The sequence below is a fragment of the Oxyura jamaicensis genome, chromosome 4 (assembly GCF_011077185.1).
Source record: "Oxyura jamaicensis isolate SHBP4307 breed ruddy duck chromosome 4, BPBGC_Ojam_1.0, whole genome shotgun sequence".
Taxonomy (NCBI): Eukaryota; Metazoa; Chordata; class Aves; order Anseriformes; family Anatidae; genus Oxyura; species Oxyura jamaicensis.
The window spans coordinates 13741285-13757167 of NC_048896.1; the positions used below are offsets into that span (position 1 = coordinate 13741285).

The 15883-nt window shown below is 47.0% G+C and overlaps 1 protein-coding gene across 3 annotated transcripts in view; it reads right to left on the reverse strand.

The window, feature by feature from the left end:
* NRK (Nik related kinase) overlaps window positions 1–15883 on the reverse strand; it is a 91807-nt gene that overhangs the window by 63629 nt on the left and 12295 nt on the right. For all 3 annotated transcript variants that reach the window (XM_035326546.1, XM_035326545.1, XM_035326547.1), the window contains exon 3: window positions 1526–1582. In XM_035326546.1, the coding sequence (XP_035182437.1) occupies window positions 1526–1582 (57 nt within the window). The remainder of the gene's footprint in view (window positions 1–1525; window positions 1583–15883) is intronic.

A 15883-nucleotide genomic window follows, 5' to 3' on the forward strand; every position in this document is an offset into this window, starting at 1 on the left:
CAAGGAAGGGACTGTCACTTATGTTAACATGACAGTCCCCACAAGTGACATCTCTGGCCAGCCCTCAAGCACTGCTGGCAGGCCCAGCAAAGCATGAACACATTCTGTAGAGCAGCTTTGGAGCACTTCTGAGTCCCAGACAGGATCTCTCCTGTAAATTCCTTTCTCCAAAAAGAGCACAGAGGTGCTCTGACCCCAGGAATCTGTCTGCAACTCAAACCCTACTTCTTCTCACTCTCAAAATCCAGCAGCCTCACGTTTGGTGATTGCTATGTCTCTTTGAGGCAAAGCACATGATGATGTATGTAACTACAGAGCTATAAGCTAAAATTCCATCCAGTTAATGTAGCACTGACTTAAATAATCTACCCTCCTCTATCCACAGACAAGAACAACACTTGGAATTCAACTAGGCATGCTCATTTTACAAGGTAGCAGCCACAGCCAGACCAGGCTGCTTTGTAAAGCACTGCAGCAGCAGCAAAGTTCAGCAAAGCAGTGTGACATTCAGAGCAGTCGCTGCTCAGGGCTGGATTCCTACACCATCAGCAGAGACAGCTGGCCTGGACCCGTTCTAGGTGACAATGCCCACGCAGATGCTAACTCGCTCCACTGTCTTCCAAGACAAGCAGAAGACACAAACACGCAGCCAGAGCTTGCTTGTGATCGGCCAAAATGTTCCATTTAGCTGTAGCACTGGCAGACTTGGTCCAGAGGACCTGTTTCTTATTTTAGGCTATGACCCACAGCATCCCAAGAAGGCTCTAACATTGTCTTGGTGTTTTACGCACCACATCCATGCTGCCAGAGTGAGAGAACAAGGAGCTGTCTGTCCGTGAGAACAGGTGCATCCGACCAAACCACATGCTTTCTGTATGCTTGAGGACACAGGCACATCTCAGCCCTTCCGGGGCTCAGGCTCATATGGTGTCAAGGAGGCAAGCTGCTTCGCTACAGGCGGCTCTCCGAAACAAAAATCAATGTTGACTACTTTGTTGACACCCTGTTCCAGCACCGATACCTCCTCATAAATGTGAGCAGTGACAGTGCCAATTAAACCGGTCTCCTTCTCTCATCTGTCAAATAGCAATAAAAAAGTGCTACATTTGCATTTTTTAACATGTTCCTGCTTGCTAGCTGTCAGGGTAGATACACTGAGGAATGGCTGGCAAGGAGAGGATGTGCTGAAACAGAAGGGGCAGCACAGAGCTACAGGAAATCTTTTACTTGCTATCTCTGCAAAAAGATAATCAACTTGAAATAAGCAGGAAGAGAGTTCTCTTCATTATTTCAGAGCATCAAAATATAGAGACGTGCATTCCCTTATTGTTGCCACTGGACAGGCACTATTGAAAATCTGGTTGTATTAAGGCCTCTCAGTACTCCGAAAACCATAATCCACTGCTCAGCTACCATAATTTATACCTGTGGTTCATCTTATAAGCTACCCACGTTCTCACAATCTGATTCTTTGTTTTCCCTCACGTTGATAACAGCTTTTTATTATTTTGGGGTTTGTACTCACCTCAGTAACATTCATCACTTTGATTGCTGCGAGCTGCCCAGTCTTAACATGGCGACCCTGTTAGGAAAACAGAGCACTGTCAGTAAAACATGCATGCAAACTATGTACGTGGTAGCAAATATGCATTTAACTCGTCTGTCAGAGCACGACATGGAATGAGCTTATGGGTCTCCATGCATCTCCCATGGAGGAGGCGTAGCCCACGTGACAGGTAACTGGTAATACTAGATTAAGCAGTTAGTTTTTCAAGACAAAGTTAGGAAAAAGGAGGCAACAGGGAATAAAGCTACTAAAAGAGCAAACTCACTGCTAAGACTGACAAACTATGGTTCAGAAGAATGTGTTTCAGAAAAGCAACCAGGAATCTCACTGGAAAATTGCACAGTTTCTTGGCTCGGTTAGATCAAGTTGCTCAACAGATGCAAAGCACAGTGTTCTCTGACAATACCCAACACTAATCTCAAGGATTGTATCAAAAGATTTGTATGAACTGTGGGTTGGCTGCACTTCCTAACTCTTCCCTTCCATCAAAGGTTCAGAAATGGGTTCGAAGCTTTAAGACTGTAATTTTGTTCCTGAAATAGTAGTGCCTGAGAAGCTGGATATTGAAATAACTAACTGACATCAGTTAAGTACGCCACAGGAAATCGGGAAATCAAACATGAAATGCTGTGGTTTGCAGACAAAATGATTTGCAGGTGCAATTTACACCTGCAAAATTAAAAGCTAGGTTGATGGCATTTTAAAACCCAGGTCCTATCGTACAAAATTGCAGACAAGCGTTATTTCAACGACTAAGCAGTTCTGCATCAAAGAAAAACGATGCCTCGTTCTCAGGCAATGTGTCACAGTCATGTTTTCTTTTACAGAAAACTAAATCCTGCTGAGATTTTGTGTATTTATAAGTGCCCTCCTTCCCTGAAGCACCCCAGGGACTGCAAAGCTTTTTCTCATGAACTAGAGCGCTCAGATTTCTGTATGGTCACAGATGTCAGAGGAAGACGAAGCAGACAAACCCCCCAAGCCCACACCGTGCAGCACCGTGGTGCTGTGCTCCGGCAGGACAGGGACATCAACATCCATCTCTCCCTGGCTGGCCACCTTCCCCAAGCAGCCACGGCCCTGCTGCTGGAGGGCATTGTTTGTGAAGGCTTCCAGGCATTGAATGGCTTGGCAATAGAGCAAGAGAGGGCCTTCCACAAGGCACAGCAATGCCAGACAGGCTGGCACCCTGGTTTAACTCTGGCTCGCACTGCACAGAGCAGCAGAACAACCCACCACACTGGTGGGACACCCTCAGGTGTTCTGCATCATGGATTTACTCTGATTTTTGTAACTACAGCGAAGTATGGGATGTGTTTCTTTTCTTTACTAAAAATAAATCAGTAGTAGGCTAGCATCGCACTCAGCACTGAATATTTCAGTAGAGAGAAATGGGAAAGGCTTGGTGTTCAGTTTTGATTTCAGTGTGAGACCTGGTCAAATTGTCCCTCTGCACAAAAGCTGAGTTGTTTTGCAGCCACAGTTGTTCCCACTGCACGCAAACCTGCTGTTCTCACTCACTTTTGCCTTTATAAATGAGAATGCTGAATCCCAGAAAAAAAAAAAAAGGGTTGGAAAATCAGCATTTATGGGAAAGAAAACAGCATGCCCTTTTGTTTTGTGGGTCACAAGGCATCTCTGCATGGGATGCACCACTCGACCCTGTTCCCCTCTCCTAAAAGCTCCCAGGTCTGCAGCCCTGCCGAGGGCTGGGTGAGAGTAGCTCAGCTTGTGCAGAGGGCAGGATCGTGCCCTGCACCTTGTCTCAGGCACACATCTGCCTCACATCCAAATTTGTTTTCCCGAGCAAAACCCATGGGCCCACATCCCACTGTTCACCTGAGATAAACAGCCGCCGACTGGCTAAAGCAGCCTTGACATGGACTCGCAGCACTTTACCTGCACACAATTTCCACCCTTATCTTCTTCTGGACGCCTTTATTATCCCAGAACAAAACAGAGAGAGGGGCAATACACAAGAGAATCCAAACCTTTTTTTGAGAGGACAAAAGAAAACAATCAGAAGGTAAAGGGGCAGCAAAAACTCAGTGGTTTGCGCCAATTCTCAGCTGGCAACAATTTATTCTCAACAAGTGTTATCAAACCTACTGAAAAGAGCTTTCCGCGGTTCTTGGTTGTACTAAGCTGGACAACCTCATCTTCTCTGCCCCAGAAGCTTGGGCAGGGTCTGCAGCTAAGTATTTATCTATAGGTAATATGTCTACATTTTAATATAATTTTAAGATAATTTTACTGCCATTTTGGCACATTTAATGTTGACTGCAGTTGTGCATATTCCTCAAGTATTCAATGTTACTGTAGAGCAACAGATCTTCTCCAGTGTCCGAACCTGCTAGCATATGCCCCAACCGGCATGCCAGAACTGCCCAGCACAGACCGTCATTTCCACTTACCTCTCACACCACCCTAACATGCACAAATAAGAGGACACCTATGTATGTTCACACAGAGAACCACTAAATCTTGTGTCATTGACTGGGCGACAGGCTGCACGTTGAGTTGCTTTAAGGCAGAGACCACGGCCATCCTGGCAGTCAGAGTGAAAATCTCAGGTCTCTCTCCTTTATGTTGCTTCCTCGAACTCTTTCAGATTCATTTGTCTCAACGTTTCTAAAAGCAGTAAACATCCTGAGCCCAGCCCCGGGGTTCTTGCTAACAAACTAGAGGCTACGTAAGGAAAGGTTTCAGCGCCTGGCCCCTCATTTTTTCGTTTATCAATAAATCTCAGAGGTTAGGCAGAGTTCATGGGAACTTTTACACACTTGTACTTCAGCTGAAGCCACAAGTTTGAGCATGTTTGAATTGAAAGGTGGTGCTCTGATTTTTTTTTTGTGTGTGTGTGTAAGGCTCCCAGCAGCAACTGGCTGCTTTAACTGTTGCCCAACTGAACGAGATCTACAGATGCACTTACTCCCAGGGACCAGACATAAATGTGTGTCTTTTTTGATTTACTCCAGACCATAAGGAAGAACAAGGGGCACAGCACTCCCAGTCCTCTGAGCAACCTGCAGCAGCTCATCCTGTGCAGACCATCACCAGGCACCAGCCTGCTGTGGTTCAAGACCCAGTGCTGTTTATTTCCAGAAACTTAGTGCCCAGAAACTGGGCTGAGGGCAGCGGTGCTCTGTGGGCCCCTGTTTCACTACTACAAGGTTTCATCTTTCCCCCAGACGCGCAGTTTGGGAGCATGCTTTGACTCCTGAGAATGCAGCCAAAGCATCCAACAGCCATCTGCAAGCCACCCCCGCTCCCACCCAAAGCACAGCGTTAAATGCTATCCATCGCACACAGAACTCAGACTGGAACGATTCAGAAGTTCAGCAACTTTCTAAAGCTGAAGTTCCTGCCTACATTTTGGTGAGGTAGCCAAGTTGGAAGGAATCCTCCCATTAGCTCCGAGTCCAGTGAAATTCCTCTTCTCCCCCAGAAAATATTTCCACATAACGTCGGCTGCGATTGCCAGTGAGTCGCTGCAGTAACGTGCTGCAAACCTGGGGCCAGCAGACACGTTTCAGAATCTGCATGCTGGTCATCGCAGCCACATTTGCAGCAGATGCTCGTGCCAAAGATCTGTTTCTGATGAGCTCCAACTGCACGTTGTCTCTGCAGGGAGATCTGTGCGGAATGGGATGGATCGCTTGGTGTTATTCTGAGTGAAAATGCATTTATCTTCTTACTTCAGATAGATAAAGGCATCATTTATCTATGCCCTCTACCGAGGGTCAAGACAAACATTACGCAATTTAGAGCAAACAAGAGTATCAGCGTTAGCAGTCAAGCTATTAGCTGATAAGGGGGCTTTACTTGAATTAAGTGTATTTACATAAAATTTCATTATGTACAGCATCTTTTCCTCTTGGGTCCAAACAAAAAAAAAAGTTTGGGAGTCCCTGGCTTGGGCCAATATTACAGGTAGAGCCCCGAGGTCCCAGCTCTCGGTGACACAGACCTGAGACCGCCAGGCTGTGGTCACGCAGAGCACCAGGTTTGAGAGCTCCCCTCCCGGACCTACCTTGCTGTGTGCCTGCTTACAAGGTGCCCGTGCTCAGGGTGAGGGCAATATCACACCGAACACCCTCTGCCATCACATGTGTGTGTGTGCATCACTTCTGCTGTTGGTCAAAACACCCGCAGGAGACTCCAGGGTCACTGGAGTTACACTGCCTGCCTGCGAACCCAGCAAGCTAGCCGACAGCACAAACTTAACCCTTAGGGCCATCTCTGTGACTTCCAGGTTTGTTCTTGAAACCAAGGCTGTCTGTCTGAGGTGGAAGACTTCGAGGCTGGAGGACTTCCTCACCCAAAGGCACTGACTACAGGATAACCTCTGCAGCCTGCTGCCAGCTGCTCTGGATGAGCAGGGTAAAGGCTCAGCTGTTCAGCTGCAGGCTCCTCCTGAAAGCACACTTTGGCAGGCAGGTTTCCTGTTGAAAACCCACTTAATGAACTCTGAAACCCGAGCCCAGGGTTCAAACCAGCACGAGGCCCTGCGGTTGCTGGGAGGCTGCCAGCTCGGCTTTTTGCACCCCAGAGAACTGGTCCCCACCCTTCTGCCCCTCTCCCCTCCACCCCTTCCATCCTGGTGGGGCAAGGAGAGCCTTTATGAGACTACGTGGCAAACAATGCTCTGCACGGGGAGCCAGGAAACACCGTGCCCTATTGCAAGTGACCCCAACAAAGTCACAGTCCTTACGAGGTACCTGCAGGTACGCTGCCCTGTCCAGGCACAGCCGCCGTCCGGCAGTGCACGGCTGCTCACACCAGACATCCTGCTGTCCTGGGGTCTTGGCTGGTGTGAACAAGCAGGCAGGGTTTGTATGTTTGGGGCTGGTTTTGTTAGTTAATGGTCGGAGGTAGAGCTCAGGGCAGTCAGGGTGCTGAACACTAGCACTGGATTCCAAAAATGATCCATTTCATCTTAAGCACGAACATGTAACCCACAGCAATTCGTGAGCTGAGTTTTAAAAACAAGAAGCACACAGCAGTCTGTGGCAGGTAATTCCCGGTTTCAGAAAACCTTTTTGTTAACCCCCAGGAAGAAGCCAGGGCAGCAGCCAGGTGGGAACATGGCTGTGGCTTTGATCACAGCTTCAATCTTTTAATCGTGCAGCCCAGGCTGCAGAAAGCCTACCCTAACCAACACCATAAAGCTTCGGGGGCACTTCTATCGCAAGGTCTCCGGCGTCTTCTGGGGACGTAGACCAGAGAAGTGGAGAGCAACATAAATATTAATATACTGTTAAGAGTTGAGACGTGCTCTTCAAGGTTTCTCTCCCCACCATAAGCTAGCTCCCACTCTTCTTGCTGCGCCACCGTGTTCCAAGGAGCCAGGTAAGATTTATACTTTCAGTATAGGACATCCTACGGAGCTGGACACTGTCCACCATGCCCCAGAACTCAGGTTGTAAACCATTAACAGTAAAATCTAACATGTTAGCTGGTAGACAGATAAAGAATACAAGTTAATTAATAACACTCAGTGCACTTTAAGGCAAAGCATGTTAAATTAATAAATATGAGATACATAGTACGTGCATGGAAATAAAAACATTCAAAAAACGAAAATGTAACACTGCATTCCAGACTAAAAAGGGTATTTTTGCAAGAGTCAGCATATACAGCAAAAATGACCTGAGTTTTCAGTGAAAAGCACGTTCCTTTACCAGCAAACACCACTGCCCTGTTTCTGTGCAGGTCATTCTGCTCCTTCCATTGCTTCCCTCCCTCCCTCCCCAGTTTTATCCCATCCCAGAAGTAGGTAAGTATTTTGCACACTCACCCAAACTGAAGAATACTGGTTTGATAATTTCTGTATTTTTAAGTTTATAAGTTTCAGGGGTAAGACTAAAATAAATAAATACATAAATAAACACACAAAACCCAACAAAACCCAGGAGTTCCTCCCAGTGCTCCTATCTATGTCACACACTTAGAGAAACAAGAAATAAAACAACATCACTGGGACTGAGTTCACTGTAGAAGACAACTAAGCCAGCAGTGGTACAGGACTTCCCATAAACTAAAATAGCAACCCGTGAGCCAGAGATCAGAACGTAGGATTTTTATCAATCGCTTGAAATTCTGCCCAAGCCACACTGGCTGGAGGGGAGGGATGGACAAGAGTCATTTCAATGGTACAACAGCCTTGAGGAAAAGGACATTATTTTACTCCTAATGCAAACAACTGTACCCCTGCCTTCATGACCCAAGAGCAACCAGAAGCAGTTTTTCTGTCCATTTTTTTTTTAAACCTGTGCAGTTCCCGTTTCCTCCCATTGTACAAGTGGCAATGCAGATTGTTTGCTTTCCCTGGCGTTTGTCTGTGTTTGACTGCGGAGCAGTGGGAAAACAAAGTGAAACAAAGGAGGGAATTCCAGCCCTTTCGCAAACACGTATTTGAGTGTCTACGCTCCTGCAGTATCAGTAGGTTACTCACTCCATCAGATTACTGGCCTTATGCAAAACACGAACCACCCAAGGCTACTGTGTGCTTGTGTAAGATCGTACCAGAGATGGATCTCTCGGGATTTTGAAATCTGCCCTCAAAGAGGTCATTCATGTTGAGATTAGCAAGATCAAGCCAAACACTCATCACTTTAGAAAATACCATGCTACTCAAACACAACAGGAGTCTTGTCCATGGCTTATTTGAAACTGGAGGGCAGCAGTCATCTGTCATCTCCTGCTCCTCCGTGCCAGGTAGAGGAATCTGGAAGGGACCCTCGCCTGCCGCAGGGTTTGTTATTCAGTTAAAAACACAGACATGATGGCGTAGAAATCCTACTGCCGCCTGAGGTTTCCAAACAACATGAAAGGCACAGAGAACTGGGGCAGGGGTGATCCTTCACTGCTCTGAAATCTCTGCAACCCGCCGACACACTGCCACAACGGCAGGTGGGAAGAGCAGGAGCACTCCTTCCCAGGTCAGCAGCTGCTGCTGACTTTACGGTCCCCAAATGTCAGTGGATATTCACCACCCTCCCCAAGTCCCAAAGCAAAGCGGGCACTTGGCCAAGTATCCTGAGCAGCCATCCAGCCTGGCCGACTGCAGCCCCACAGCCACGAAGCCCTGGCCAGGAGCCCGTCCCATGCAGCACCTGCAGTGCCCAGCAAGGATCTGGGGATCTGTGACAGCAAAGATCTGCTGTGCCGAAAATCTGTGCATCCAGCAAAATAAACACTTTGGGGAAAAAAAAAAAAAAAAAAAAAAAAAAAAAGGTTTCATTTTGTAGACCAAGGCCTGTTGAGAAGCTAAGTGTAGGGAGGGGTACAAATCCCTCCACCCCAGTGACTCACGTCCATCTGCTTACAGAAATACAGGGCACTAGAGAAAAGCCACACGCAGCACATCTCTGCTGGATGAAGTCACGAGCGGTCGGATGCGCCTCACCGGCCCCAGCCCTCTGGAAGGAAGTCGGGGCCGGACTTGGGGTCAGCTGATGGGTGGCCAGGCTTTCGGAGCAGGCATCCAAAGAGGGAATTCTGGCTCGCTGCCACTGCGAAGCTCTGAAGGTTGAGCTGCACAAAGCAATTACAAACCTCATGCGATCGGATTCGTGTTTTAACCTTGTAAGTAACGCAGCCTTCCCAGGCACGTGCCAATAGACAAGGCTTTATTGGCCTTCTATCCCACTTAACTATAAGTTTGCAGGCACGTTAACTTCTCGGCAATTACATCACTAAGTTTTTGAAAAACATGATTAAAAAAACCTTTAGCATTCTCCTGAGCAATAAATGTAATTCAGTTGAATTTTCATTTGCATATAATGCACAGCAAGAATAAGGTTCTGCATGAGATAAAACTGTGCTGTTGTTGTTTTTGTTATATTCTTTGTTTAAAATGACAGTAAGGGAGCACAGCTCAGACAGTTCCAGCACCATCTCCAAAGAGAAATAGGGAGTTAGTAGTCTGTAAGAAAATATATTAGTTGCCAGACTTCTGAATGCAAGAGATGAAGTGCATGGCACTGATCTTGCAAGAGGTCAGTTCCTGTTCCTTCTAAAATCCTACTGGCCAGGTGGTCCACAACAGGCGAGGGAATAGGAGTTAAAACTTTGGAAAGATTTTCCATGTCAAGTTGGTCTCAAAAATGAAACCTGACTACCTAATTATTCTTAAAAGCAAAATAAACTTTGCTTCTGTAATTAAGAAAGAGGAGAGCTTCCAAGTCCACTTTCTTAAGGAAAACTCTGACTTTGAGAAGAGCCTTGGTGTTCCTTTTTCTGACCTGACCTGATCAGCCTCAGGCAGCAGCAGCAGGCAGCAGAGGCCCTGCTCAGGCACACCGTGGGTCAGACGGGCAGCACTACCTCCTCACCAGCTCCAAGCGGTTCCTTTCCAATGCCCTTCCTTCCTACCTTCTGCAGGGATCGAAGTCAATCACAGCAGAGAGAAACAAACGGCGAGCTCTTGAGTGGAAAAACAAGCAAACACAAAACCACCCCTGCAGAAGAATTTCACCAAAATAGCTGAACACATCACAGCTGAAGAACCGCAGAACCCTAAGCAATGCAGACTGGCAATTGCCAGCACGTACAGAACACAAGCAGCAGCTAACCGTTTGAAGAGTCGGTCACCAAAGGGACCGAGAGTTTCCTGTATTAACCGCTGAAGAGCTTTACCAGATTTCTGAACTCTGGTCTCGTTGCCTTGCCCTGTGTAAACCTGCCCGGTTTACTTAGCTCAGCACAGTTCAAAGCTGTCCACTGAGCACCTCGAGCTCTCAGGCGTGCTCCTGCCTCACTCAAGCCAGCAGGATGGGAACACCACGTGCAATCCTCACTGACTACAGACATGCACACATTCACTGGCATATGCGTTCGATCCCTTTCCTCTCACTCACGTATGTCCTATCAAACTCTCCCAGGCAGGAATAGCTTCTCTGCAAACCTGTACAACACCAAACACTATGGGGTCCAATGCAGCATGGACAAACGTGTGCATGCACACACTGATTTTCAAAACTAAGATCGAAATCCACTGGCTCAGCCCAGGAAACCACAAGTGTCAGTGAAGCTGCACCAGAACCCTTCTTGTGATTCAGTCTCCAGCCCAGCTCTCCTTTTTCCAGCTCCGAACCCTATCTGCTCACTTGCAATAGCCTGTCCAGCCAGCTGCGGCCCATCACAAAGCAGCTGTCAAGAAAGGAAAAAAAAAACAGAACAGCAAAACAACCTAAACGTTCCATGAAGCATCCAGTTAATGCAGTAAGCTGGCTGGAGAAATGTTGAATAGCATATTTATAACCTGCTTTACGTGTATAATACAAGCTTAAAAAACTGGCACCGCTGCTTTAACATCTTCTTCTAATTGTGTTCACATTAAATCTGACTCTGAAAGTTTAACCATCCACCAGTTTCAAAATAACTTCCTTTTGCAGCTTCCTCGCATATTCTGTCATCCACATCCAGATGCCAAAATACACCACCAACAGCTCATTGCTCCTCAGGATAAATCTGGTAATAAGCACAGGAGAAAAAAATTGCAGGGCCAGTAAAACCCTGCAGCACTGCCAATGCACATATTTAAATATCACAAATGCTGGGCAAACCCATCTCCTGAGTGTTTTGTATTGCCTTCTGGTTTCTGAACCTTTGGGTGCAGGGAGGGACATGAAATTACAGAGAGCTGCAAGCTCTCCTCCAGTATCAAAGAGCTTAGCCTGGTCTCTTGAGAAAGCTGGGCTTAGACAATTGTGCTGCCTTTGCATCCACCCATGTTTTCTCCTGCCAGCCCACGTCAACCAAAACTGACAGGCAGAAGTCACAGAGATGATTAAAATCCTAAGTGCTTTTGAAAGCGGAGACACACCTGACACCCACAGGAGAGGAGGGTGGCAGAGAAGGCTCGGTGCTGCCTGCCAGACGCTTGTAGCCAGCCCCAGCGTGGCAGCAGAGGTGGTGGCCATGGGCACACGCTAGCAGAGACCCTAAAGGACACAGCGAAGGAATTGGGACTGCTGAGGTTCAGAGACAGAGAACAGGATAAGAAAGGACAAACTTCCAAGCAACTCCACTTCATTAGTTTTACAATGTTGTCTCTCCTCAAAACCTGGGAGGTTTTAAAGACTTCGGAATTCACCTTAGTGTAAAAACCCTTATACGATCGGTGCTGGCAAGCTACTTTCGTTTGGTCTTAGCATTAGCACAGCAAGAGTGCTTTCTAGTTTGCACCACTTAAACTTAGAGAAAATACATATTTTTGACATCAGTTTGCACAAGAAAATAACGATATTCAATAATAGAAAGGTTACAGAAACCCAAATACCAAATGGGAAGGTGTTTTGAAATCAGAGAGCTCCCTTTAGGGACGGGCTCCCCAGCACTGATTATTTGCCACTTTGCAAGCGAACAAGAACAAGGTGAGCGCTATCACGCTGCTGTTAGCACTTTACATCCACTTTGAAGAGGTAAAACAAATGACACCGGGGGCAAAAGACTGGAAAAAAAAAAAAAAAAAGTTCCAAATAATTATTTTTAGAGAGCTGGTTGGCATACATGGTTGCCCCAGTTAAATTGGAAGTGTATTTCCAGCCCAGCTTCATCAAGCGTGGACACGCTCGCTGGCCTGCTTTGCTTTTGCTCACCACTTCCCTCTCACTGATCTGGCCGTACTGGACATGGTTTCCCAAAGCGCTCATCTTTCACATAACTTTGTCCCTGCAGCTTCACAGGGGCTTTAAAAAATAAAGAGACTAACGATGAGTTCTTTGGAAATTCCCCTTTATTTTGGTTACCAGCTTTTTCTGTCCCTCCTCCCTCCCGGGGGGGGCCAGACCCCCCCAAAAAAAAAAAAAAATTAAGAAAGCCAGCAATCAGCACTGATTAGAAGGCTGAGTGGTGTAAGGTTAATAACATCCATGTCTCGTGATCAATGAGAGCAGGGTTTTGGTTGCTAGCTGGGACAGCAAACGTCAGCCACACTTAGGGCTGGGTCCGGCTGGTGGTTTTGCCCTTGCAGCAGCCGTACGTGAGAACATGTTTCTGTGGCAAGGCAGCAACCTCCTACCTGCTAAAGCTTCCTTTTGTTTTTGCCAAGAAAAAAAAGTCAAGAGTAATAACGTAAGAAACTATTTTCTGCCAAACCTCAAGAGTGCTGTTGTTCTGCTTCATCACCAGCTCCACACACACACCCAGTTACGTAAAAGCACCAGCACCCATGCAAAGCAGCCCCGAGCGAGCGGGTTGGAAATACCAAGCCTCAGAAGCCCATCTGCAGAAATGAATGGCTACACTGATGGTAAACAGAGATAAAGTGAATAGAATAATGGGGAAAACAAAATACATCCAGAGGCAAAGCTCTCCGTCATCTCGCGTCTTTCAAACCCTGCTTGCTCATAAGGCTTCCTTCAGTGGGTGCTGATGCACAAACACAGACGTCCTCCTGTCCTCCTCCTCTCCTCCTCATCCTCGGCAGCCAGGCCACGAGCCAGACCCGGCTTATCAGATCGCAGCCCTCTGCAAACACCTAGGGAAGAGCTCAGACAGCAGCAGCCTGCCCCAGCGGGGTGAAAAATGCAGAAGCAGCAGCTTCCCCATTTCTCTTCCTGGTCTTGCCCAGGTTTGCAGGAGATCCCGGGGAGTGAACGTGCATCATGCGATCCTGGGGACTTCTCATATCGCACAATGACTACAACAAGCAAACACTGTAGATAACAGGGCACTGTATAATGACATTCACGTTGCTTGCTTGGCAGTAAAGGAAGCCAGAAAGGAAGGAAAACCCACTGCTGGCACACAAGCACCAGGAATTGGAAAGAACCACCCCTCTGGAAGTCCGGGCAGTGTTTACACACAACAGGACTCGACCGGCTGCGCTCCCCATTAATAATCACTGCGCCGTCCCCAAACCAAACCCCAGTGGCGCCTACAGTCCCCATTCGGCCCCAGTCCCATGGGAGAGCTCAGCGCTGCCTTCGCCAAGCCTGTCGGAGTCAGCCTAGAAGCCCAGCTTTGCAACACAAAGGATTTCTTCAATACTAATCACATGAAAAGAGACAGACCAGCCAGGACTCCGTAATGCAAGCAGCGCAGGGTGCTGCAGCTCCCACAGCTCAGAAAGCCAAGCTGCCTTCCCTCACTCTGACACTCAAAACCCATCTGCAGGGCAGACAGGACAAGTGCCACGTGGGCTCTGACATTCACCCTGGGCTGACAGGACTTTTTCTTTCATTCTTGGCCAGAGATCTGCGAGTTTGGAAGAAGAAGTCACACATTACATGAACTAACAAGGAATTTGTTGCGATTCTGAGCAACCTCACAAATGCATTTTAGGGGCTCTGCAAACCTACAAAGAGCTCAGCCCCCACCAGACACACGTGTCTGCAGGTGCAGATCCCTGTGCCAACATGGGAGTACTCTCATTTCAACACGCAAGCCATGAACACAGACCGTGCAAGGTCTTTTACCAGGTGGGTACCTAAAGTCTAACACGTTACAAAGAAAGGAAGACAGTGAGATAGGAAAGGGTGAATCCTAAATCCTCTCTCTCTAACCTTTATTCTCCGGCCCGCAGGATCAGAGACCTGAGTTTCCAGCCTTTGTTTTGCAACTTCCTTTATTCAAAACATTTCTGAGTAAAGTCTTTCAAGTGTCCAAGAGACGGGCAGGTTGGTGCATCTCTTTATTCCTTCGTCCTTTCTCCACATTCAGGGAGAGCAGGCTACAATACATGTAGTTTCTCCAGGTCCAACCTCTTTTTCTGCCAAGGAAACTGTCCCGGTTGGGCATCCAGAAATCTGTGTCCTGTGCAAGCCTCCTAACCACCACGTGAGCAGGAGCTTAATGCATTTGGGAAACGCCAGGCCTCTTTAGGCTGAGCTGCACATGCACAAGAAGCCCAGTGTCTCCTGAACACGGTATGTCCCTGGCACACACCACCCGTGATGCCCGAGCAGCCCAGGGCTCGGCAGCTGCCGGCTCCCCGGGCGCAGCGCAGGCAGCGAGTGTTGGCACGGCTGCTGTCCCACAGAAGGCTGGCTGCCTTCCACCGGGAGAGATGACAAAACCTGGGCTTCTGGAAACTCACCCTTCATCAAGAAGGAGTCACAGAGGAGGAAGGGAGCAGTGCACCCGAGCCACGTGTCGGTGCTGCCCGTCCTCTTCTGCAGGGCAAACAGCACAGCCGGGCTCAGCTCCCCCAGCAGCAAGTGGTGCACAGCTGGGGTCCTGCACCTTGGCAAAGGGACCAAAGGTCCACAGCACCTAACTCTGCCTCCGATACCAATAAAGGGAAACCAGGTGTCTGCTGATGTTATTTGGCTGCTGGGCGCAAAGAAGCCTCTCGCGATAAATATTTAATCTTAGACTGCAAAAAGCGAATATTAAAGCAAAGAAATTTTCTCCCGGCTCTTCTCTTTTTTCCATGTTACAAGACAACATCATGGACAATCTGTTTAAATAATACATTACAGAGTCCATTATCTAAACCATAGGCATATTTATTTTATACTGGTTTTGTTGCATACTAAAATATGCAACAAAGTATAATTGTTCACAGGTTTAAAGGGAAGAATAAAACAAGAGAAGACAAATCTGCCACAGCAGAATAAATGAGTAAATTGGTAATTCTTTTGCTATTATTTTTAAATACCGAGGAAAAAAAAAAATCCATGCCAAAATTTAGTATAATAAACAAGAAAGCTAGAAAGTTCCTCAAGTTCAGTAACGTTTATATTTTCAGAAGGCAACCACACATCTCATTTATGCCCTTTTCCTCAAAATATTTACATAAAAATACAAGAAAAAAATGACATCAAAACTGCTGGAAACAAATGTAGCAAGTAACTGTACAGCCAGAAAATGGAATTCAGACAATTCCAGTATTCAGTCAAACTCCACAAAATGCCTGTATTTTGCCAACCGTTCTCGCTTTCAGCTGTAAACATTCCTTACAAGATGGAAATTCGGAACTATAAGAGTTCATTAATATTTACGTATTTATTCTGGCGATGCCAAATTACTTTGGTATGACAGCGCCTTCCTTTAGAACGCGCAGCACTAAGGACAATCCATGAAATTTTAAATATCCAGCTAAATTAAAGTGTATGCTCAGAAGAATGAAGCAAACAAAGTGCCGTGTTTTGATGTTTCTGAAGCAAGGTTTCCAAACGAAAGGCAACCCATTTCTTAAAATTTAGCGACCATTTCTGTTGAGCTCAAGGGGTTTTGGTTGGGATGGAACTGTTTCCGAACGGCACGATGGCACTTCTCCCCAGTCAGCTGGATAAGCACGCTAATTCCTTTCAACAAGAATCCCAAACACTGCACAAAAATAAGGACTGAATCTGGGGGCAT